We start from the raw sequence: 27,404 nt of genomic DNA, 5'->3' as shown, positions 1-27,404 counted from the left end.
GCGGCACGCGAAATTTTGGTGCTACAAAACGTAAAAATGGTAAAAATATGGACTCATGTTAACCAAAATTCGTTTCATAAATTCAAAAACAAATTGTTTAAAACACAACCCTTGATATCTAATGGTAGGTGTGTCCCTAACACGACAAAATCATATCACATACAACCTGTTTAAGCATTCGATATGTATGGTACGTACGTCCAATGTTAATCATAATTGAAACTTAACAATAAAAGCAAACACTAATGACTCGATGAACTAAAAAATTCAAGTCAAATGGATTGACGGTTAAAGCTAACAAATATTTAGTAAAAGCCCATTAAGGTATTTGGACAAGTAGCTATTACATGTACAACGGCAATCCCAATTAAGTTAATAATGGCGTAAGAAATGTAATATTAGACCTGACATTCATGTTGGGTACTTTAAGCACAATAACCTGTATCGTAATAATGAAGACTGGCTTTTTTATAATTATTTATTTTGACCACCAAAAACTCTAACATTGACATTCTTTGGCTGTACTTTGAATTAATGTTCAGGTATCCAGTGACATAGTTATTATTATACCAATAGGCAAAATTCATTTTGAGTAATTATTAGGTGATTCCTTTATTAACTAACTAATTTATGTGTTCTCAATATCTTAAGGGGGTACTACGCCCCTGCCCAATTTTGTGCCTATTTTTGCATTTTTCTCAAAAATTATAGCATATTGATGACAAGTAAGATATGTATGTTATGGGGGCAAGGACTACAACTACTGCACTGGAAATTTTATTTCAGCACAGACAACAGTTGTGGAGTTACAGTCAAAAATGAGGGAAACCTAATATTTCATCAATGAATCAATAACTACTTGCCTCGAGTTGCTGAATTGTCAGTGCAGTAGTTGTAGTCCTTGCCCCTATAATATACATATCTTACTTGTCACCAATGCGCTATAATTTTTGAGAAAAATGTAAAAATAGGCACAGAATTGGCCAGGGGTGTAGTACCCCCTTAATAACTTTCAAATGAAATTTCAACGTACCTTAACCCCTTCGGACACGAAGGTAGATGGCTCGATCACAATTTTTTTTTTTTTTGCATATTATAACTATTTTGGATAGTAATTTGAGAAAAACTAAAAAAAATAATTACCTCATCAATTATACAAATTAGGGCCTATGTACAATTGTACACATTGTGACTAAGTGACAACGTTTACAATGATTTTTGGATTGTGCACATTATGGCAGTAAAACTTGGTAACATGTGAACTTTAACCCTTTGTTTCTTTTTTCTGTTGTCTTATACGTCCGTATCTGTAGGCTCTTAACTGTCATTAATTTGGTATAAAATGCTGATAAACAGTTCGGGTAATTTAGCTATATTAGCTAATTTAAGCATACTGTGACATGTGTTCCTGTGTTGCATTCGTATTACGTGGGCTTTGGATGTCAACTTTTTCTAATGATGCACTGCGAATTTTGATCTCTCCAGTAACCGTTGGAGAGTCATCGTATTGTGAATCGACCGGATTGATATGTTGATGAACACGGATTCCCGTGATGTTTACTACTTGTTAAGGGATGGGGTATGAACGTTTGGATAGTATTTATTGTGGGACATTAAAGCACATCAGACCAAGCAAATTGATTCTGAATACGAAGAATGTCCTTCTGATATCAAATAATTTTGATTTTCGCAATGTAATGCACATTTTATGGTAAATGATTAAAAATTGATTTTGATATTTAACAGTACTCTGAGTAAACTTTATAAATCTGATGATTTATACTTAAAGTGTATGAAGATTTTGGTATTGGATTTTTTTCCCAAAACACACACACAAAAAAATTAGGTCTTTTGGGGAAAAATCCATATCTTCAATATGAAAGGTCAAAATTTTCAATTGATCATCGGCTTTTCCTCCCAGCTACATACACTTTAAGAATATATCATTAGATTTATAAAATATACTTCGAGGACTGTTATATATCAAAAATGTGAAAGTTCAAATATTAATAATTTGTCATAGAATTTGTATTATATCGTGAATTTCAAAAAATGAAAATTATTTGATATCAGAAAGACATTCTGCGTATTCAGAATGCAATTCGATAATCTGATGTGCTCTCATGTCCCACAAAAAATACTGTCAAAATGCTCAAAACGCACATTCCAGATCCCTTAACATATTTGACTCTTATTTTTTTGTTTTTGTTTTTGCTTTCTTTGTTTATTTGTTGTTAGGTTTTTTCTTGTTTGTTTTGTTTTTTGTTGTTGTTGTTTTTTGTGTGTTTGTTTTAATAGCTCTGACATGTGGCGAAGTCCTGGTTTCCTGTAATTTCCTGTAATTTCCATCGCAAGTTTTTGACCAAAAAATAGAGATAAGTCTTACATCCAAAGTGGCTAAATACTTAAAGGATGATTCCGACAATCACAACATTAAGCCTTATATGTTAGAAGAAAAATTATAAAGAACGAATCACGTGGTTTTATTTGAAACAAACTCATATTGACCACAAAAACGAATAAAAACAACCGGCTCTCGACACGCGATATTCAAAATTCCCGCGCCGAAATTGTCTAGTGCAATGACGTCATGGTTACTTGTGCTCAATTGTTGTCAGCCTTCATTGTATTACTAGGCGTCATTGCACTGGACAATTTCGGCGCCTGGGAAGTTTGAATATCGCGTGTTGAGTGACGGCTGTATTAATTCGTTTTTATGGTAATCCGTGCTTGATAATTAATGTTCTATCATATAAGGCATAATGTTGTGTTTGCCGGAGACATCTTTTAAGATGACACTAATTTTCGAAAATTCGAATCATCCTTTACTACTAGGGTTTCGCTAACACATACCCTGAGTATTAGCAAGACCTTAATAAAACCGACTTTTTGATGTTTATTCAACCTTTGCTTTGGTCAGTTTATGTACATAAAACCTTTACCTCTGTTATCTAATAACAAAAATACGACCAATTACCTTTGTTGATCTGTATCTGATTGTTTCGAGCGATTGTATTATACAAAACGTACAAATAAGGCATATTCATTTAACACCGATATTAGCTCCCATCAACCAACATTTGTTGATCTTCGTCTTCATTTACGGCAACTTTAGCTCAGTTAAACATGGCACGTTTCTCATATTTGTCTCTAACAGCCATAGTAATGCTGACTTATTTAGGTTTGCCAACCTATGCATTTCGCTTTCTGATACTTGGCGGAGATGGCAGTGGAAGTCACTATTATGCTGCGACTGCGATAGGAAAAGAGTTAGCATATAGAGGCAACGATGTCACTGTACTTGTCAGCGATATGTATGCCGATTCTGTATCAAACAGGGATGATTCAGATGTGTTCAATTTCTTGATTTACAAGTCATTAGTGACAGAAGAACAATACCAGAATTTGATTACAAAAATTGTTGAAAGTGGACTGCTTGGAGACATGGCTTCTATGATTAAAGTCAGTACGTTAGCAGAAACGTTGACTCATAAGCAATGTAAATCCATATTTGTCGATTCAACTATAATTGATCTCCTTCATCAAGAAAAGTTCGATTTAATCATTGGTGATGCCTGGTATATTTGCGTGGGACTTGTTGCACAACTTCTTGACACGCCCTTTGCGCTTCTTACACCAACTGCAGTCAGCATGTCAATGCAATCCCAAATCAGTGTATGCCCCACAAATCCAGCGTACATTCCAGATTTGGTTTCAGGCTTAGATTCAAAATTGAGCTTCTTCGGACGTGTGTCAAATACTCTTATTCTGAGCTTGAATTCTTTTGCTAATCGACGCCTGCTACATCGCTACGACCAGTTAAAAGTTGACTTGAACATCAAGCCGGAAATGTCAACGTATGAGGCTTTAAGCGAAGCTGAATTATTTTTCGTCAACACTAATTTTGTTTTTGATTTTCCTCGGCCTTTAATGCCACACGTTGTTCCAGTCGGAGGATTAACAACGAAACCATCACTTCCATTGAAAAAGGTAAATATTGGCGATTGAATTTATTTGTAACACATAAGATGCTGATTGACAATTTGTTTTTATATTATTATTATTTTTATTATTACTATTATTATTATTATTATTATTATTATTATTATTATTATTATTATTATTATTATTATTATTATTATTATTATTATTATTATTATTATTGTTATTGTTGTTGTTGTTGTTGTTGTTGTTGTTCTAATTATTATTATTATTATTATTATTGTTGTTGTTGTTGTTGTTGTTGTTGTTGTCAGCTGCGAAGCATACAAAAGATTACTCACTTCAAAGTACGCCCTCTCCTTTTGTGTCCTCCATATTTCAAAAAGGCTTATTGTTGTTGTTTGTTTGTTCGTTTTTGGTGTTGTTACTTTTGCTGCCTTTACTATCGTATTTATGCCAAAATACATGGGATATTGCACTCTCTATATACCATATATAAAAGTTAATCTAAGTGATTGTGATCATGGACAAATTCCGGGCCACTCTGTCTGCCATTTGTCACTTAGTGATCATCCGAAAGATGAAAATAACTATTTTAGAATCTGAGTTGAAATCTTAAATAACCCAAACCTATCATGACTGAATAATTGTTGCTTTAAAGTAAATTCAGTCTTCATAAGGTAAAAAAGCTTGCAAAGCTTAATGCAATCCCATCATAAATTTTGGCAATAATATTATATTTTTATTATTTTATATCGGGTGAAATTAGACTTTTCAAAGTCACCAAGTCCATCCAGGGGATAAGACTGCGGAATAGAGGAGTTTCTAAACTGTATATTGTTCCCAGGCTACATACTATCGTACTTCAGCTTTTTAAGCCGAGTAGGAACACAATTATATTGCCATTGGATCTGTATCAACAATCTTTGCCTAACTTGAATATCGCCATCTATCGGTATACCCCGGTACACATATGAAGGCCCTCAATCCATACTCATGTTCGCTTATGACAACTGGGATGGGATGGGATGGGATTTCAACCTTTTGTTACTTTCGGGAAGTGCTTTATACGTGATTGATTGCAAATTAATAACTTGCGACTTGCCGACTGACTGTAGATCACTACATTTTTTGTATGAATCGGATTAACAGCTGACCCCGAACTTAACTATTACATTTCCATATGTGTCAGATGTATGTACAGTACTTCTATTGTCGTGGAACGATATCTTGGAAAATTCGGTCGCACCTGGATTTTAAAATTCAAGATAAAACGCATTCTTCTGTTTTGCCTTTTGAGACAAGAACTAATTTTTGTGCACAATAGACTGAAAACCGTTTTCTTTCGGGTATTACAATTGTCAGTTCTACCGAGGTTTGTTGTAATTTTCGTTTCCATGAAAGTGGTACCAGAAAATTGTCAAAAATATCACATGTTTGGGCAGTAAATGTTTATGTAAATCAGGCTATATTGTAGCTTTGACTTTAAAATAAAGATATGGGACATGTAATATTTCACTGAGGTGTTCTCTGAATGCTAATGCGGAAAATCATGGTTCAATACAACAAATTCTCAAAAAATGCCACTTGTATTCATGATTTTTAAAGAGGTGAAGAAATACGTCAACGATCCCTGAAGCTATAGTCTTTGCCCGAGACAAATATAAGTGTGTGCTGTACTGATTCATGACCCGTTCATGAAAGTTGTCCATATTTCTAAAATGGCTAGTATTTGTAATGACATTATATTATCTAACATTTCAGCACACATCACCAGTCAAGTTTTAACTGTCATTTTTTCTGAACATTATTTTTAAGTTACTGATCCGGGAATGAATATTTCCCAAATAAGAGAGCCTTTAATTTTTTTATTGCTATTACAAAAATATTGAGACCATTTTCATCAAAATCCGAGAAAAAAATATTTGTCTGTTTGGACCCGCGTAGAGTCCAAATGTTAACCTTGTTTGACCCGTTAACGAATAACTACAGACCGACCGATTGACTATCGGTTTTTCCTAATAAGTGACCCACGATGATGCATTCTCTTACTTGTATCACCTTGGGATCAATTGTGACCAAAACATTGAATAATCTGAAGTACTATAAATGCATGTTGATATCGTCTTTCAGATTCGTGCTTAGCAATCAAACACTTTACTCGATTATTTTTAATCCACCCGGACGGTGTTGTGGAAATGGCTTGTTGTAAACACTACATAAACATGGCATCATTATCAACAGTCGTGTCACTTCTAATCTTTGCTTACTTCGTCTTACCATCCTGTGCGTATCACTTTTTGATTCTTTGTGGAGATGGCAGTGGAAGCCAATATTATGCTGCAACCGCTATTGGGAAAGAACTGGTCTGTAGAGGCAATAATGGTATTGTACTTGTCAGCAATATGTACGCTGATTCGGCGTCAAAACAGGATAATAACGCACATCTGTTCAACTTCGTCATTTACAAGTCGTTAGTGACGGGAGAACAATTACAGAATTATAATTAAAGACCGAGATAAAAAAAATTATCGCGTCTGATGTCACTGTCAATTACGATCCTTGATTGGTTTACACAGGTTAATCAGCGCGTAAAAGGAAGACCGATCTATCTGGTGCTGATCGGAGAAAAGGAATAGCAGCAAATGGCGAAAAATACGTACTTTTACAAGGCAAAAAGCAGCTTTTCTAGGCATTGTGGACATGGTGCCTTCGCCAAAGAAAGTTTCCTACTATAAAGACCTAACTTTTGAGATGGTTTGCATGTCGAAAGGTGCAAAATTAACAATAAGGCGCCCGGTTATAAATCCGCGTTCAGCAAATCATCATCACGACACTTGTAAACAAACCGTGCTCGAATTTGATTGACAGATGACGTCAGACGCGATAAATTCTCTTTATCTCTGTCTTTAATTATACTTTAAAATTCAAATGACAACGACATGTACTCTATGGTATGGTTAGAGCTTTTGAAATTGCAGAACAATTTTCTTTTAATCAATGCAAGTCCATTTTGGTCTACGATCCTGTAATTGATTTTCTTAATCGAGAAAAGTTCGACTTATTCATTGGTGATATCTATTGCATTTGCTTGTGCTTGGTAACTCAGCTTCTGGGCACGTCCTTTGCGCTTTTATCACCAATGGCAGTAAGCCAGCCAATGCATCGTCAGTCCAATTTTGACATCCAGGATTGACATCGTTGTTCCAGCCACTACTGAATTTTTCCTCGAGTGTGATAATAATAATGTTGAAAACAGCTCCTCGAACGATCCTGCGTAAATGGATCTACTACAATTGTAAATTGTTGTTTTAGTGTGCATTCGCATGTAACATCATATTGTACTGACATTTAAGGGTACACGATGTATTTTGGTCGAAGTAGTCAAAAATCGATTATAATTATCTTAATCAATATATTATTGAAAAATAGCACTTTGATGTTTTGCAATAGTTCATTCTACAAATCATATACTTTTGCTTGATTTATTGTTGTTAATGAGTAATGTACGTTTTACAAAAGTGGTGCTGTTTCAGCCCTCTTTACAACATGATCAAGAACCACAGGACCTACAAAACTATATCTGTGATATTTGAATTATTCTATACACTCGCTATGTAATGATCAATTCAATTTTTTTCCCAAGCTCACTATCATTCGCAAGATGCGGTGAACTACCAAATCGCAACAGTTTAAAATAGTTGCTAACCTTAAAAGCACGATGACATGTGTTCCTGTGTTGTAATCGTATTACGCGGGTTTTGAATGTTGACTTTTTCTAATGATACACTACTTATTTCGGCCTGTCTCAAGTTCTAGATCACATCCGGCAAAGAGCCCAAACTAGTCCATGACCACATTACCCTCACCGTGGCTCTACATGGACTACATGGTCTGTCGTCACGTATCAACGAAGAAGAAGAAGAAACGCTGGAGGCGCGTCGTATTGTGAATCGGCCGATTGTATATAATGTCTTGTGTGCGACTTATCATGTTTTTAGTGTAGTCAAAAACCTCAATTCCGTGACCATTCTCTGGCTAGTAAGGTTTGACGATTGATTTGACTTCTATGGACTATTTAGAAAAAAATTAGCCCCCATGTCCCTCGCGAAAATCCCGGCATTTTTCGCTAGAGGCCAAAATCCAAAATGGCCGCCGCCACCATTTTGAAAAATTAAATTTTGAACCAGAGCACCTATAATCATGTAGAAAGACACTTTTTGGGATAAATCGACCTCAAGGATTTCAAATCTGACATTACTTTGACATTACGACCTCATTTTTACCCAGAAATCGAAGATGACGGCCGCCGCCGCCATCTTGAAAAAATAAGTTTTGAACCAGAGTACCTAAAATCGTGTATAAAGACACTTTTTCGGGTAAGTCGACCCCAAGAAATCCGAATCTGACATTAATTTGATGTTATAACATACTTTTTGCCCAGAAATCCAAGATGGCTCCCATTTGGTAGAGCGTAAATGTAATTTTTGAGTGGGAGCACCTAGGATCATGAATTAACTCCCTTTTTTGGCTAATTATGAAATAGTAATGGATATGGAAGCATTAGATATATCATTTCAGCTTTAACTGGGGTTAACGTCCCCTACCTGGGGTTTAGATTGCTCTATCTGCGGTGTACGTCCCTTATCTATGGATAAGGCACCTTATCTGGGGTTTAGATGCCTTATCAGGGGTTTACGCTCCTTATCTGATGGAAGGCGCCTTATCTGGGCTTAAGTCTCTTAGCTGGGGTTAAGGCGCCTTAGATGCCTTATCTGGGGTTTAGACTGTGTTATCCTAGGTTTACGTCCCTCATCTGAAGCTAAGGCGCCTTATCTGGGGTTTAGATGCCTTATCTGGGGTTTACGTTCCTTATCTGGGGTTAAAGCGCCTTATCTGGGGTTTAGACTGCCTTATTTGGGGTTTACTTCTCTTATCTTAGGTTTATGTTCCTTATTTAGGGTTAAGGTGCCTTATTTGGGGTTGGGACTGCTTTATCTGAGGTCTACGTCCCTTATCTGGGGTTACGGCGCCTTATCTGGGGTTTAGACTGCCATATCTGAGTTAACGTCTCTTATCTGGGGTTAAGGCGCCTTACCTTGGGTTTAGATGCCTTATCTGAGGTTTACGACCCTTATCTGGGGTTTACGACCCTTCCTTGGGGTTTACGACCCTTATCTAGAGTCAAGGCACCTTATGTGGGATTTAGATGCCTTATCTGGAATTTATGTTCCTTATTTAGGGTTAAGGCGCCTTATTTGGGGTTTGGACTGCTTTATCTGGGGTCTACGTCCCTTATCTGGCGTTACGGCGCATTATCTGGGATTTAGATGCCTTATCTGGGTTTAGACTGCGATATGCTAAGGTTAAGGCATCTTAGCCACAAGTAAGGAACGTAAACCCCGGTGAAAATGATGCCGTAATGTCAAACTAATGTCAGAATCGGAATCCTTGTGTTCGACATACCCGAAAAAGTGTCTTTCTACATGATTATAGGTGCTCTGGTTCAACATGTAATTTTTCAAAATGGTGGTGGCGGCCATTTTGGATTTTGGCCTCTAGCGAAAAATGCCGGGATTTTCGCGAGGGACATGGGGCTAATTTGTTTTCTAAATAGTCCATAGAAGTCAAATCAATCGTCAAACCTTACTAGCCAGAGAATGGTCACGGAATTGAGGTTTTTGACTACACTATTTATGTAGCTCTATTTCCTTTGTTCTGGTGGCTGCTGTTGTTGCTGGGTGGTTGTTGGGTTTGTTTTTTAGGGTTTTTCAGTTTCATTTGCTGTAATTTCCATCCCATAATCGGCTTTATAGAAACGATACGTGGAAACTTTCAGTAATCTTATTCGGTATATCAGCATTTTTTGACTGAATACGATGTGTTAGATACAAAGGAAGTCTTACATCCAAGTTGACCTATACTTGAAAGGAAATTAATTTGCTTAAATTCAAATATTCCTCTGCTGTAAGGGTTTCTCTTCCAATTACGCGCATCATTACCAAGATTGTGAAAGTTAAGTCATTAAAATTGGTGTGAAAAGAATTTATTGGAAAAGAAAGGAAAATAGCAGTATTAACAAGTTCAAGCCCCATTCAAATACATTGCATTGATGTTTTTTTCATGTGCATAAGGGTAGACGAGGTATTGTTGGTCGAAGCAACCTAAAAATCGATTTTCATTATCCAGATCAATATATTATTGAAAATTAACACCTTGATGTTTTGAAAAAGTTCATTCTACAAATCGTATACTTTGCAAACTTGCTTAATTTATTGTTGTTACAAAAGTGTTGTTGTTTCAGCCCTCTTTACAGCGTAACTCAAGAACCGCAGCACCTATAAAAGTATATCTGTGATATTTTAATTCTTCTACACTCTCGCTATGAATTGAGCGATGCAGTTTTTGCCAAAGCTTACTACCATTCGTAAGATGTTGTGAACTACCAAATCACAACAGTTTAAAATAATTAATAACCTTAATTGCAGAGCGGCGTAAGTTAATAACAGAAACAGCCATGCAGAAAAGAATTAACTCAAGCGTACTATCGTATATCAATCCACATGCACAAGACCACGAACTTAGTTCGTGAGTCATCTTATATGGGGGGGGGGGTGGAGGGGCAACGGGCCTTTTGGGGCACAAGGCCTATTGTGGTAATTTTTCTATGGGATTTTCTAATCAATTGGGGACACTTCCCCGATGTCTCATGACACTTCGCCAGTTCGCCACCGTGTCTGATGGAAAATGTGTTGATTTTAAATATTAACCTTGATGTCTTTGATGAAATAAATTAATGTTGTATACTGTTACCCTGCATACGCAATAATATTCAACAATAAGGGACTGTGTAATAATTACGAGCCCCATGGGCTGGGGGTAAAATTTCTAAATAGCGTAAAGTAAATTCTCCCGGCTCTCTATACTAAAACAATAACTATCCTTAAGTAGAGCAATTACATTTGCATGTATAATGGCTATCGGCTTAACCACTTGCAGGGTATGTTAGCGCATCTATGCTACTATAGATTATATACATAAAACCGTTGAATCTGTTATCTTAAAACAAAAATTTACCAATAACCTTTGTTGATCTGTATCACGATAATATCGAGCATGATACAAAACGGTGTAATAAGGCATAATCATTTAACAACAACATTATCACCCATACACCAGCGTTTATTGATCTTCATCTGCACGACAAGGCTAGCTCAGTTAAACATGACACATTTGTCTTTGTCTTTAACAGCCTTAGTAATTTTGGCTTATTTGGGTTTCCCAACCTACGCATATCGCTTTCTGATTCTTGGCGGAGATGGCAGTGGAAGTCACTATTATGTTGCGACTGCGATAGGAAAAGAGTTAGCCTATAGAGGCAATGATGTCACCGTACTTGTCAGCGATATGTATGCCGATTCTGTATCAAACAGGGATGATTCAGATGTGTTCAATTTCTTGATTTACAAGTCATTAGTGACAGAAAAACAATACCAGAATTTGATTACAAAAATAGTGGAAACTGGAATGTTTGGAGACATGGCTTCTATGATTAAAGTCAGTGCGTTAGCAGAAACGTTGACTCATAAGCAATGTAAATCCATATTTGTCGACTATCCTATAATTGATCGCCTTCATCAAGAAAAGTACGATTTAATCATTGGTGATGTCTGGTACTTTTGCGTGGGTCTTGTTGCACAACTTCTTGACACGCCCTTTGCGCTTCTTACACCAACTGCAGTAAGTTTGTCAATACAATCCCAAATGAACGTATGCCCCACAAATCCAGCATATATTCCAGATTTAGTTTCAGGCTTTCGTGTGTCAAATACTCTAATTCTGAGCTTGAATTCTGTTGCTAATCGACGCATGCTGCATCGCTACGACCAGTTAAAAGTTGACTTGAACATCAAGCCGGAAATGTCAACGTATGAAGCTTTAAGCGAAGCTGAATTATTTTTCGTCAACACTAATTTTGTTTTGGATTTTCCTCGGCCTTTAATGCCGCACGTAGTTCCAGTCGGAGGATTAACAACGAAACCATCACTTCCTTTGAAAGAGGTAAATATTGGCGATTAAATTTATTATTATTATTATCAAATATTCAGAAAAATAGGGAAATGTATGGGAACGTTTTAACCAATTTCGCAGGGCTCTTTTTGGTCACGTACCCAGCAAACACAAAACGTTTTCGACATCATTCGCAAAAGGTTGTCAGAAAACGTTTAAATGTCGGGTTATATAAAGGGTACATTAAGAGTATAAAACGATTTCATAAGCTTAAAAAACATTTTTTGATAATCTGCTGCTCAGCAAACAAAAATGTTTTACAGTAAACGTTTAAATGTCGGGTTATATAAAGGGTATAACAACGTTTTAATAACATTCCAAAAACATTCTTGAAAACTTGATACAAAACATTCTAAACAGAATGTTATTTTGGGGTTGAAAAATATTTTGCGAAAAATGTTTGCCCAAAATATTTTCAATAACGTTTTAAAAACGTTTTCGTGACCTTTATATAACCCGACATTTAAATGTTATTAAAAGGTTTTGAAAAAAACATTTTAAGAACATTTCTGTGTCTGCTGGGTTCAAATATTTTAACATAATGTTATTTAAGTATTGACTCAATATTTGGCAAAAATGTTTGCAAAAATAGTTTACAATAACATTTTTGAAAACATTAAAAATATTGTTGTAGTGTGTTTTCATACAAAACGTTTTAAAACGTTATCATGACCTTTATATAACCCGACATTTTAATGTTATTAAAAGTTTTACCTAAACCAAAAGCCAAAATATAACTTATTTAAAATAAAATGTTTTTAAAACGTTTTGTGTTTGCTGGGGTAGTGATCTTCAACATAGTTATTATTTGATACCCAACACCACTGCGCAGCCTAACATGCAAATAATATAGACTTGATTTGAGACTTTGCAAGACATAGTCAAGGATACCTCCATAGGCGGCAAGAGGGAACGGGCGGCACCCTCCCCTATTTTTGCTGAACCGGGGGTGACATTCCTAATAAGGCCTTGGTCATGGATCCATATCTCAAAATGCCAATAAGGTATAACCTCCGGAGTGGTGTTAAATAAAAGAAAAGAAGTAAAGAATGTAATAAAACTAATTATTTTCTCCACCAGGGGTGGCACTCCTCATAACACCTGGCTCATTATTTCTTTGAAAAGCTCGGGTCAATAGTCATATTTTGGGTCTTTTCTACATTAAATATCTCGAAAATAAAACAAAATTGTGACATCCGGGTGGTGTCATACTAACGAGAAAAAGTAAATCTGTAACAGCGGAAGCTGCATGGATCAACTATGGTGCGGTAACCGCTCTACATTTTCATGGTGGTGCTAATAGAAGAAAAATAAAGCAATAATTGCTCATGTTTATAGGAGGGTGTCAATTATAGGATTTTTATGCATCACTTTTTATTTGCGGCCTTTTTCACTTAAAACAAATTAATCAAAAAGAAATGTTTCTCTTTTTATTTAAATAATTTAAGTTTAGGTGTTCATGATTTAGGTTTCACACGTGTTTTATGGTTCGGTGAGATAATAGCCATTTATGATGTTTGATACATTAACAAAAGTTGCACTTTTCTACATTGGCTTTTTATATGCATTAGCATGCGTAAATTTAACATGTTTCTCATTCTAATTTAATTGATAACGAAGAAACAACAGTAACTTCAATGATAAATATTTTGTTCAAGCAATTGACCAAATATTCCTTTTTTGGCTCAGTCTTTTTTCATTTACCTTTATTCTATTGGTCCATTCATTGAATGGTTCAAACCTTTAATAGTTCAAACATTTAAGGAAAACAAGTCTATGGATGGCCGTTATTAAGACTCAGTTTGTTACAAGCGGCGGACAAGAAAGGGACAACACCACATCACATGACTTTGCAACACATCCTGTATCATGCATGGAACCAAGCTTAACTCACAACAGAGAAGAACTCTTGTCAACAGTTAGCGCGAGAGATGCTTGGAAGCCATCTCACATGAAATAGGACCTATTCATTATTATAAGACATCTTTAATAGGCAGTATTCATTTTAAATCATTCACTAAACCATAAAACATATTTTTGAATGTAGGACACCTAAATCGGGAACATCTTAACTTAAGGGCTCGGTCACCGACCTTTGTACAGTACTTTTTGTGGGACCTGACACACCAAATTGCATTCTGAATTCAAATTATATCAAATAATTTAGATTTTTTGAAATTCGCATTATACATGTAATACAAATTTCATGGCAAGTTATTAAAAAATTGATATTTATGACATTTAACCGTCCTCGAGGTAAACTTTAACAATGTAATGATATACGTGAATGTAGATTGGAGGAAAACCGTTTTGTATACAGGGTGTCCCAGAAAACATTACCGGAGTAATGAATTTTGATGTAAGTCGAGAACTTGGCATCAGAATTCATAAATTTAAAAACAGCTCATCTTATTATGCATCTTATACGTTAATTTTATTTGAATCGGTTGACTGATTGCGAAGAAATGAGCGATTACATAACGTATACGTCAATTCGCTTCATTCCAAGTTTGAAAGAAAGATCATTCAACACAATACGCGCAACACGTATGTCAATGGGCTTTATATTTTGTTCGGTGAAACCCTTTTCGTTCTTTTTAAATAATATGTTTGTGGCAAAACATTTAATTAGGGTTTGTTCAAATTTGAAAAACTGCACGATATTGAAAATGAAAGCTTGCATGTAAGATGATGCTGGGTAATTGTAAATATACTTTTTCATTAATGTTGATAGAATTATTGCATAAAGAATTATTGCATAAAGAATTCAAGATAGCTAAAAAAATCTCACACACATTAATGTTTTGGAATATTTCAAAGAAATTGTAATGCAAAGTTTAAATCTTTTAAAACGTCAACATAAGTTGTATGGTATCAATATTCACACGTAAACTGTAAACACTTGGTCATTGTCATTCTTGGGTCAAATGTTTTTCGGAAAGTTAAAATATTACATATTTGCAAAACATAAAGAATTAAAGTTGGGAAGTTTCCAATTGCAGAAGTTTTCTCGAACAAACTGCTGTTCATCTTCAGTGAAAGTATGAATATAAAGCACCGATGAATTATAAAATAGATAATGAGGACTAAATTTAATGAGATACGCAAACTTTAGGATTGGGTGAGCGATTATGAAAAAAGCGCCTGTTGATCAAACTAGGAATGAACTGCATTGATGGTTGCATTAAGTAATAGGTAATTTCTTCGCAACCAGTCAACCGAATCAAATAACATTTGCGTATATGATGTACAATAAAATGAGCTACGCGCTACATTTTATTTTTTCTTTATTCCAATGTCTATGTCTTGACTTACGTCCAAATTCATTCACCGGGTGTTTTGTTTCTGGGACACCCTGTAGAAGATATACAAGACGTTTCATAAAAGAGCACCTAAAAATGTATAGGTCTTTTCGAAACGTCATGTATATCTTCAATACGAAAGTTCTAGCTACATACACTTTAAAGCCATATTATAATATTTTCATACAAAATAGATTAGTATTTCTTTGCCATAAAATGTTAGCTTTTACTGTCAGATATGTCATCTTTTAATTTTGAGCCGAACAACTAAGGCAAAGCAAAACAAATTGGAATTTACTACCAGCGCCGATGTCGCCAATACGTATCACTCCTTCGGTCGTGTTACGGTACGATCCACTGTTGTCGGATCACCGCCGTCCCGCACGCCATGTACGTACTGTGTTCGACTAATATTTCCATCGTAATAATAAAACGACGGTTCCTCCGTTTTATTCAAAATCTCGGATTTTGATAAAACTACAGCACCTAGGGTCTTGATTTTTGCAGGGGATGTTGGTTTAATAAACTACAATATAATCGTGTAAAACAACAGAATTTTGAAAAATATTGAGGGTTTTAAGTACATATCGTAATACTCAACATGTTAACCTTTGCTCAAACAAAACAACAACACGCATCTATTTATTTTCGTGATTGACAAGTTAGTGACAGAAGAACAATGTATAAATACTTTACTTGAAAATGCAGTTGAAAATGGAATACGTGGAGATGGGTTAAAGCCTTTGAAATCGCAGATAATATGACTTTAAATCATTGCAAATCTATTTTGGTCAACGATCCTGTAATTAATTTTCTTAATCGAGAAAAGTTTAACTTAATCATTGGTGATATCTATTGCACTTGGAAATAAAGGCTAACTTCCATTTTGCACACGGTTAGAAATGAAAGTTACTTTACAGCAATTTGACGGGATTGTGCCGTTTATTTCTCGGTTAACTCATATCAGTGGCGTACCCATGCCATCCCTTACCCGTGGGTATTTGCAGAGAAGGTGAATTTTGCCACCCCCTTCAACAGCCCGAATCGTTTTAATTTTTTTAATCGTAATTTTAAATTTTAACTACTGTATTATAAACTTTGACCTCTTAATTCTGGGACTGTCAATTGACTAACGGTTTTTCCTGATAAGTGACCCACACCGACAGAATCATTTGAAGACTGAGTTCTTATGTCATATCTCTGCCATATACAGGGTGTAACAATAAAATGTGTACAATTTTGGTATACAAGTGAAGATATGGCCAATTATGTAACCTAGTCTTAAAACCGCCTGGGCCACTTTTGTCTAAGTGTTACTAAAGTGACTGAATAGAGTTGAACCATGGACCAGTTGGGCGGTGCTCTTATGATAGGTAGTTTAAACAATGGGGTTTGAAAGTCACAACTAAGCACTGACATAACAACCTCATTTACTAGAAATCGTGGCTGCAGCTCAACAACTTCAACCCCCATTCACGTTGGAAGAGCGTATTTTTATGGTTGTGGCATTCGGTAGCACATGGAGTCAAGCAGAAACCATAAGATTGTTTATAGCTCATTTTCAAAACTCACGTCTTCCATTAAGGCTTACAATTACATATAAATATGAGAAGTATATAGAATTTGTTAACAGAAATGCTGGCAATAGTGGTCGCCCCAGAACAGCTAGAAGCCCAGCTGAACTTAATTCAAAATTTTATTGTTTTGTATATGGATGCAAAAACTATTCTCAGTTTTACCAATGATATCTCAGGGATATGAGAAATTACTTCATTTATAAGATAATTTGAAAGAAATTTTATGACTTCATTTATAGATTTTAAAGAAATTTAATATTAAGTTCATGTTAATTATATGAAGAAACACCACTTATAATTCTTTTGTGTCAGTTCTTTTATGTTTAATGCACGATAAGCATATCTAGGTGGTTCAAACTTGATATGCGCAAACACGGCAAAAGTGGCCCAACACGTTTTCGGGACGATTTAGTTAAGTGGACATAACTTTTGAACCAAAGCTAGTAAAGAAACCAACTAAACGTCTTCTTGTAGCCAAGATAGTACTAATTGTATTGCATATAACATTTTTGCCATAACTGTTTTAGTTTTTTCCTGAGAAGTCAAAATGCAATTGTATAAATTTTATTGTTACACCCTGTACTGTAGTCAACACAAATAGTAAGTCCAGTTGAAAAGATTTATAACCTAATCTAACTTTGACCCACAAATAGTGCATAATTATGCCCATTCTCTTGCTTGTATCACCTTGGTACTATAAATGCATTTTGATATTGTCTTTCAGAGTCGTGCTTAGCAATCGGTAGACTTTACTCTCTGACCTTGTACCGGTTCCAATTGCCAATATATATTCATATTTCGCCCTTGTTTCAATCCATCCAATCGGTGTTGTAGAACTTGCAAACATGCATGGTATGTTGTAAACACTAACATCTTAAACATGGCATCATTGTCAACAGTCGTTTCACTTCTAATTTTTGCTCATTTCGTCTTTCCATCATGCGCGTATCACTTTCTGATTCTTGGTGGGGATGGCAGTGGAAGTCACTATTATGCTGCAACTGCTATTGGGAAAGAACTAGTCTATAGAGGCAATACTGTTACTGTACTTGTCAGCGATATGTACGCTGATTCGGCGTCAAAACAGGATAATAACGCGCATCTGTTCAACTTCGTGATTTACAAGTCATTAGTGACCAAAGAACAATTACAGACTTTACTTGAAAATATCGTTGACAATGGAATGCGCGGAGACATGTACTCTATAGTTAGAACCTTAGAATTAGCTGAAAATTTGACTTTTAATCAATGCAAGTCTATTTTGGTCGACGATCCTGTAATTGATTTTCTTAATCAAGAAAAGTTTGACTTAATCATTGGTGATATCTATTACGTTTGCGTCGGCTTGGTAGCTCAGCTTCTAGACACTTCCTTTGCGCTTTTAGCACCAATAGCAGTAAGCCAGTCAATGCATTCCCAAATCAATGTATGTCCCACAAATCCAGCGTACATTCCAGATTTTGTTTCAGGCTTTGATACAAAATTGAACTTTGTCGGACGTGTGTCAAATACTCTAGTTCTGAGCTTGAATTTTGTTTTTAGTCGACGCATGTTATATCGCTACGACCAGATAAAATCTGTATTAAGCATCAAGCCAGAAATGTCGACATACGAAGCTTTAAGTAAAGCTGAATTGTTTTTCGTCAACACTAACTTTGTGTTTGATTTTACTCGGCCTTTAATGCCACACGTGGTTCCAGTTGGAGGATTAACAACGAAACCATCACTTCCATTAAAGGAGGTAAATATCAGCATATTTACTAGTTATTTACTGAATAATGGTAGCATGTTTCCACTATGATTTTGGTTATTTTTGTTCATGTTCCTGCTGCTGATGTTATTGTTATTGTTGTTGTTACTGCTGCTGCACACTTAAAATACGCGGTAAAATTTACTCCATGTGGTGTACAGGGCAATAATGGTCGTCAATAGAGTGAACTTTACTCAGGTAGAGTTTTACACTGGCAACTGTACTCAAGTTTGGTTAAGTTGACACCAGTGACGACCATAATTGCAGTGAACCGCTAAATGGGGTGAACTTTTCTAAAATCAGCAAGGGTAGTAGGCTAACAATTTCATACTCTGTATAGTATCACTGCAAGATTAAATTGGCTTAATAGTCCTTGCCATGTGAGGCAGGATTAGAGAAATGCATACAAACGAGGGTATGAGATATTAGGAATTATTTGCTAGCTTCTTAACTACAGGGTTGGTGGGCTGCAATAGCTATCCAATGAAAGAAATGATAGTTAGTTTTGCACACGGTTAGAAATAAAAGTTACTTAACAATTCGACGGGGATTGTGCCGTTCATTTCTCGGTTAACTTATATCAGTGGCGTACCCATGCCACTCTTTATCCGTGGGGGTTTGCAGAGAAGGTGAATTTTGCCGCCCCCTTCAACAGCCCTAATTTTAACAAAATTTGAGTAATTTTAGATTTTGACTACTGTGTTATAAACTTTGACCCCTTAAATATTAATTTTTCCTAATAAATGACCCACAAATGGTGCATAAATTATGCCCATTCTCTTGTTTGTATCTCTGTGGGTTCAATATTGTGACCAAAATATTGATTTATCTGAAGTACTATAAATGCATTTTGATATCGTCTTTCAGATTCGTGCTTAGCAATCGGTAGACTTTACTCTCTGACCTCGTACCGGTTCATGTTGCAAATATATATTCACATTCGCCCTTGTTTCAATCCATCCAATCGTGTTGTAGAACTTGCACACATGCATGGCATGTTGTAAACACTGACATCTTAAATATGGCATTATTGTCAACAGTCGTGTCACTTCTAATCTCTGCTCATTTCGTCTTTCCATCCTGCGCGTATCACTTTTTGATTCTTGGTGGGGATGGCAGTGGAAGTCACTATTATGCTGCAACTGCTATTGGTAAAGAACTGGTCTATAGAGGCAATAATGTTACTGTACTTGTCAGCGATATGTACGCTGATTCGGCGTCAAAACAGGATAACAACGCGCATCTGTTCAACTTCGTGATTTACAAGTCATTAGTGACGGAAGAACAATTACAGACTTTACTTGAAAATGGCGTTGACAATGGAATGCGTGGAGACATTCACTCTATAGTTAGAGCCTTTGAAATAGTAGAAAATTTGACTTTTAATCAATGCAAGTCCATTTTGGTCGACGATCTTGTTATTGATTTTCTTAATCTAGAAAAGTTTGACTTAATCATTGGAGATATCTATTACATATGCGTGGGCTTAGTAGCTCAGCTTCTGGACACACCCTTTGCACTTTTATCACCAATGGCAGTAAGCCAGTCAATGCATTCCCAAATCAATGTATGCCCCACAAATCCAGCGTACATTCCAGATTTGATTTCAGGCGTAGATACAAAATTGAACTTCTTCGGACGTGTGTCAAATACTCTAGTTCTGAGCTTGAATTATGTTGTTAATCGACGCATGTTATATCGCTACGACCAGCTAAAAGCTGTATTGAACATCAAGCCAGAAATGTCGACATACGAAGCTTTAAGTGAAGCTGAATTGTATTTTATTAACACTCATTTTGTCCTCGATTTTCCTCGGCCTTTAATGCCACACGTGGTTGCAGTTGGAGGATTAACAACGAAACCATCACTTCCATTAAAAGAGGTAAATATCAGCAATTTACTAGTTACTTTACTGAATGTTTCCACTTTTGTTGACATGGTTTTGGGTGCTTTAGTTACAAAGCCGTGACGTTAGTTTGACCTAACTTGGCAACTTAACTGACCATGACCATACATGTTAAATTAAACTCGTGGGGTCAAAGGTCATGTCAAATAACGTGATTTCAACTCAAAATGCTACTTCTCCCACAAATTACGTAGGACAGTAACACCACTTGCATTTTTATTACCCAGTATCTGTAAATCATACACAAATTTGGGATCAAAGGTCATGAAGCCTTAATTTAAGGGGTTACTTCCGGTATAAAACCAAATACCTTAGGAGAGTGACAGTATGCTCACATGTGAATTGTGGTTACCCAATGTATATGTGGTATTTTAAATTTGGGGTCATTATGGGGTCACTTCCGGTATAAAACAAAATACCTTCAAAATGCTACTTCTCCCACAAATTACGTATGGCAATGACGCAACTTGCACACATGCATTGCTATTACCCAGTGCCTATGAATCATACATAGATTAGGGGTATAAGGATATTAAGTGGTCACTACCGGTATAAAATCAAATACCTTCAAAACATTATTAGTCAAGAAAAACATAGCACAGTGACGGTATATTCACACATGATTTGATTGTTATCCAGTGAACACGTGGTAGTTTCATTTGGGGTCAAAGGACATTAAAGGGTCAAAAAACCTAAACAATGCCACAAATTACATAGCAGAGTGATGCCACGTGCACACATTACATTAGCCAATGTCCTTGGGATATTCATAGATTTTAGGGTCAAATGTCATTAAGGGGTCACGCCACGTCTGTGTTCGTGGTTTTAGACCACAGTTATGTCTAGTTTCTTTTGTCGCCCTTTACATTTGCTTTAGCACTTTTGACCTAAGGAGTCACTTCCAATGTAAAACCAAATACTTTCAAAATGTATCAGCCAATAAAACATATCATAGGGCGGTATGTTAATACATGAATACATTGGATATGTTGTTTTTATTTTTATTTGGGGTCAAAGGTCATTTATTGGTCACTTCCGGTCTAAAATCAAATACCACTAACAATTGTTATTAGCCAGAAAAATCATAGCAGAGTGACGGTATATTCACACATGAATGTTACACAGTGTATGTGGTATTTTTTGTCTGGGGTCAAAGTTCATTAAGGGGTCACTTCCGGTCTGACACGAAACCTTCAAAATGCCTCTTCTACATAGCAGAGTGCATATCAATCTGTAAGCGTTTTTTAGCAAAGTTATAGTTCATTGAATTTACAACCGTATGACAAAACAGGCGAAAATAGTAACTTTTTGCACATGATTTGCAATTTAAAGAGAATTGGCAATTGCTCATTGAAATGAAGTTAGTATAATTATGGACAATATAAGTGTACTCTTTTATTTAATGACACAAAATTTGAAAAAAAATATTGTAAGGAACATTTGAGGTTTTGACTTTTAAAACCTACATTTAGGTCAAAAAATGTGCTTGGATATGCCGTTTTCAACAGATTTACCACATTCGCCTTGCTATAAACATTGAATTGCGTCATCTGTTGACGTAATGGAAAAAGTGTTAGTTATCGTTCGATATAAAAAAAAATCTGATTGGATGAAGGGAACGCTTTCACAGATGCCTATTTTCCACTAGATCTCACACAGCTCTTATGATGCTCTGTCACAGCTCTTATGATGCTATGCACTCAACCGTGTAGTACAAACACATACTGCGTAGAAGCTAGACTCGCTGCGCTTGAAAATATCTGTGTACTCGGGTGTATCGAGGTGGCAGGAACTGTGCGTAGATGCATTTATAAGAGAATCGTTTTGAAGCCAAAGCTTTTCATATGATGCCATGTGCACACATGCATTGACATTAGCCAATGTATATGGGTGTTCAAAGATTTTGGGGTCATAGGTCATTAAGGGACTTAGTGGTCTTAGACCAAAGATAATTATATCTAGTTTTTGTTACTGCTGCTTTAGGTATTGTTGTTATCAGTGTTGCTACTTTGTACTTTACTTTGTACTTTGCTGGTTTCCTCCTGAATCTTCCTCTTGGGAGCTTTGCTTTGCTTGGGAGCTTTGCTGCTGCCATCGCTGAAACTAGCACATGGTGAAAAATAGGCAAGATGGCATGACACCATGTGGAGAGAGTGTGACATATACCTAATTTTATCAAAGTCCTAGGTACAAGGTTCATGCCTGGGACCCAGGCACGGAATGTTGAAAGCTAGTTTATCAAAGTCCTAGGTACAAGGTTCATGCCCGGGACCCAGGCACGGAAAGTTGAAAGCTAGTTTATCAAAGTCCTAGGTACAAGGTTCATGCCCGGGACTCAGGCACGGAAAGTTGAAAGCTAGTTTATCAAAGTCCTAGGTACAAGGTTCATGCCCGGGACTCAGGCACGGAAAGTTGAAAGCTAGTTTATCAAAGTCCTAGGTACAAGTTTGGTACAGGTACTAGCCGTGCACTATATAATAAACCAAACAGCTTAATTGAAAACCTGTGCCCTTTTTTGCGCTTCTATCACCAGCCTATAATATCGAATTGATTAATTCGAATTAAACAATTCATCGATCCTGGCCATGGGCAGCGCCATTAGACATGTTACAAGACTACCAAGTGACAGGTGATGGACCCTACACACACACAAAAGAAAAGGCATTTTTTTGATAATTTTCACTAAGGTTACTCAAAACTTACCTAGCTAATCTATTATACAGCAAGGGTCTCTGCCTTTTAAATATGTTATGAAAAACCTAATTTAAAAAATATTTACTGACGGAAATAAAAATCCATCGACGGATAGTCTTGTTATGCTCTCACAAAATTAGAAAAAAATCTGAACAATCCAAAATTTTGGTCTACAAATTGGCCAAGGTTACTGCTGTCCCATTCAAAAGCACAGGAAGACCACCTACAGGGTTGAGGTCAACTTTCTAGACTTCCTGTCTACTGGCAATTAATTGTTTAATTCGAATTAATCAATTCGATATTATAGACTGATCACCATTATAGTAGTATCCAAAGCAATATATGCCCTAGTTTTGGTTTCGGGCTTTAATACAAACTTGAACTTTTTCGGACGTCTGTCAAATACCCTAATTCTGAACTTGAATTCTGGTGTTTAACATGAAACCAGAAATATCGACATACGAAGCTTTAAGTGAAGCTGAATTGTTTTTCATCAACACTCATTTTGAGCTAATTTGGTTTTGATTTTCCTCGGCCTTGAATGTCACACGTGGTTCCATTTGGAGGCTTGACAATGAAATATAATATATGCAAATTTTAAGGCAAATTATTAATGTATTGATATTTTTGATATTAACAGTCCTCGAAAAAAAATTTATAAATCTGATCATATGTACTTAAAGTGAATGTAGCTGGGAGGAAAATCCGTGCATCATATGTATTGAAGATATACATTTTTTTCTAAAACACCTAAATTTTGTGGTCATTTGGGGGAAAATGTCGCTGATGCTATTGGGCATTCTTGAGAATAATCGTTGACTAGTATACAAATATTAACTGTCTATGAGTGTGATGGTCGAAATATAATCACGAGGTGAAAGATGGATTGTTCCATTCCACGAGCCGGAACGGCGAGTGGAATGGAACAACACATCTTTCACCGAGTGATTATATTTCGACCATTACACGAATTTAAGACAGTTAATATGTGTTTTATATCACTCATACATAACTCACACATATTACTAAACTACTATTTAAGGTAAGAAATTACATTTTTTCATCAACATAACACCATGTTTTGCCGTGATATACTTCACATTTTTGGGGTCCACCCCATAACTAAATCGGCGAGTCCAAGAGACAGCGCACGGCTTGGCGCAGGCGCACTACGGCAGAGCACATGATGGTAAAGACTATCACACGGAGAGGGTGATAGTAAAAATGATAAATGGTAATCAACCAATGAACTCTCTAGAATTTATGTGTAAGTGATATAATACATGATGGTGACATGATACGTGTGGAGAGAGTGTGCCATATACTTAGGGTCTTTTATCTTTTAAGTGTTGGTTTCTGTTCTCGTTCTCGGTTTCAGATCTCATTGTTATTTTGAAGTGTTAGCACCATATCAATTTGCAAGCGCTCTTTAGCAAAATCATAGTTCATTGAATTTACAACCGTATGACAAAAAATTTGCAATTTAAAGAGAATTGGCCATTGTTCATTAAAATGAAGCTAGCATATGTACAATATAAGTGTGGTCTTTCATTTAATGACATAAAAAATTTTAAATATTGTAAGGATCACTTACGGTTTAGACTTTTAAAACCTACCTTTAGGTCAAACATTGTGCGTGAATAGGTTGATTTCAACCAATTTACCACATTCGTCTTGCTATAAACATTGAATTGCGTCATTTGTTGACTTAATGAAAAAACAACTGTTTTTAGCGGGAAGTGTTAGCTTTTGTTCGATATAAAAACATTTCTGATTGGATGAAGGGAACACTTGAGGTTTTGAGAATCGAGTTTATTTTAAATATTTATTTTTTGCAGAATCTGATTTTTGTCAGTCATAAGTTAATCATACTGATAAACTTTGCAAGGAGGGGATACTTGAGACTCACAGACTGAATAGGGGGCGAGGGAGAAAGAGGGAGAGACGGAAAGACTAGAAAAAGAAGAACATGAGAGGAGAGAGAAGCGACCGGGGAGAAAGAGGGGAGACTGATTCGGAGGGGGAGGAAGCGAAATAAGGAGAGCTACATTGATACAAAAAAGTCAGAATGGAAGGGCGACACAGGCCCATAGCCAGGTTTTATTGGGGTACGATCGGCTCAAAAGTGGACCTTTTGTGATTTAAGGACAGATTGTCAACGTTTTTACAGAAAAAAGTGGACCTTTCTTTCAGATTTGCATTTTGTCACGTTAATGTGAACTACTTTAACAACATCAAAGAGAGGGGCGCTAGACCACTAAAAACACCGGTGTTCCACACACTGTGGGTGTTCCATAATCTTGTCTTATCCAGTACTGACAGCAGGTATCCACCTCTAATGGAGTGAAATCTTGAATTGGGCGCAAATTGTTTGACCTAAAAGGGCTAATTTCCAGTTTTTAACTATTTTCAGAAATTAAGGCCCACAAAACTGCATTTTTTTTTGCGGTGTTTTGTTCGTTCACAAGATCCAGTTTAACGCCTTGTAAAAGGTCAATTTCAGTATGTATTGCATATTTCATTTGCACCTTTAACAACTTATAGCGTAATAAAAATAATAAAATAAACATATATACTCCAATTTTAAGATTGTGAATTTTAATATCCACAAGGAATGTACTGATATAAACTACAAACGCCATTGTTACAGCTTTGACTAGGTCATTTTTTCCACCATTTTGTGATGCGATCAAGCAAAATCAGTGGGAACTCGGAAATATTGATTTTGATATATAGCCATACAAAGGAAATATTTCCTTTTGTTTCCTGTTGTTTTGGAAACTCTAATAATTGCTCATATCTTTGGAACTGGTTGTTCAATTTCAATGGGGTTTTCTGCAAAATGCAGCTTTGTAAATGCTTTTTACTATCCTACAAGAAACTGAAAATTTAATATATCCGAGTTCCGACTGATTTTGCTTGATTGCATCACATTTATTTACGTCTGACAAAAGTCGTCAATCGATCGCCTTTAAGATACAGAAGCATAAAGTTTGGATAAAATTACTTGTTATTTTGACGCTCCGCCCTGTATCGGTCACTTTTCATTTCTGCGTTCGGCTTTTCTTTTTTTTTTCTTTTTTTTTTTTTTTTTTTAAAAATAATTTTGATATCGCCTTTCAGATTCGTACTTAGCAACCGGTAGACTTTACTCTCTGCTCTCGTGCTGGTGAATATTGCTGGTATGGCCTGGTAAGAAAAGGTCAATTCCATGTTGATATCTTCCCCATTTGCAATCCACCCAAACGGTATGGTAAAACGTGCAAGAATACATAAGATGCTGTAAACCCCAACATCATAAACATGGCATCATTTTCACCAAATGTGTTAGTTCTGATCTTTACACATTTTTTCTTCCCAGCCTATGCGTATCACGTTTTGATTCTTGGTGGAGATGGGAGTGGAAGCCATTATTACGCTGCAACTGCGATAGGGAACGAGTTAGCGTTTAGGGGCAATAATGTCACCGTACTTGTCAGCGATATGTATGCCGATTCTGAATCTAAACGCGATAATTCACATCTGTTTCGCTTTGTGATTTACAAGTCATATTAAGAACTCCAGAATTTACTTGCTAAATTAGTTGAAACTGGAATGCGTGGAGATATGGTCTCTATGGTTGAAGTCACTACTTTAGCAGAAACTTTGACTTTCAATCAATGCAAGTCTATTTTGGTCGACGATCATATAATTGATGTTCTTAATCAAGAAAGGTTTGACTTAATCATTGGAGATATCTTGTACATATGCGTAAGCTTGGTAGCTCAGCTTCTTGACACACCATTTGGACTTCTATCACCAATTGCAGTAAGCCACTCAATGTACTCTAAAATCAATGTATGCCCCTCAAATCCAGCGTATATTCCAGATATGGTTTCGGGCTTTGATACCAAATTGAACTTTTTCGGACGTGTGTTAAATACCCTCATTCTGAGTTTGAATTATGTTGTTAATCGACGCATGTTGTATCGCTACGACCAGACAAAACCTGTGTTAAACATCAAGCCAGAAATATCGACATACGAAGCTTTAAGGGGGTACTACACCCCTGCCCAATTTTTTTGCATATTTTTGCATTTTTCTCAAATATTATAGCGCATTTGAGACAAGTAAGTTATGTATTTTATAGGGGCAAGGACTACAACTACTGTAATGGAAATTTT

The 27,404-nt window shown here is 36.1% G+C and overlaps 2 protein-coding genes across 2 annotated transcripts; both read left to right on the top strand.

The window, feature by feature from the left end:
* The first annotated feature begins 3,126 nt into the window (after positions 1-3,126).
* Positions 3,127-4,008, top strand: LOC140172650 (UDP-glucuronosyltransferase 2B15-like). Its single transcript, XM_072195784.1, has one exon. The coding sequence runs from the start codon at positions 3,127-3,129 to the stop codon at positions 4,006-4,008; it is 882 nt and encodes a 293-aa protein (XP_072051885.1).
* A 7,158-nt stretch (positions 4,009-11,166) lies between these two features.
* Positions 11,167-12,021, top strand: LOC140172649 (UDP-glucuronosyltransferase 2B15-like). Its single transcript, XM_072195783.1, has one exon. The coding sequence runs from the start codon at positions 11,167-11,169 to the stop codon at positions 12,019-12,021; it is 855 nt and encodes a 284-aa protein (XP_072051884.1).
* The last annotated feature ends 15,383 nt before the right edge of the window (positions 12,022-27,404 follow it).

This window comes from Amphiura filiformis, chromosome 16, assembly GCF_039555335.1.
Source record: "Amphiura filiformis chromosome 16, Afil_fr2py, whole genome shotgun sequence".
NCBI classification, from domain to species: Eukaryota; Metazoa; Echinodermata; class Ophiuroidea; order Amphilepidida; family Amphiuridae; genus Amphiura; species Amphiura filiformis.
This window is presented reverse-complemented; position numbering and strand designations above follow the sequence as displayed.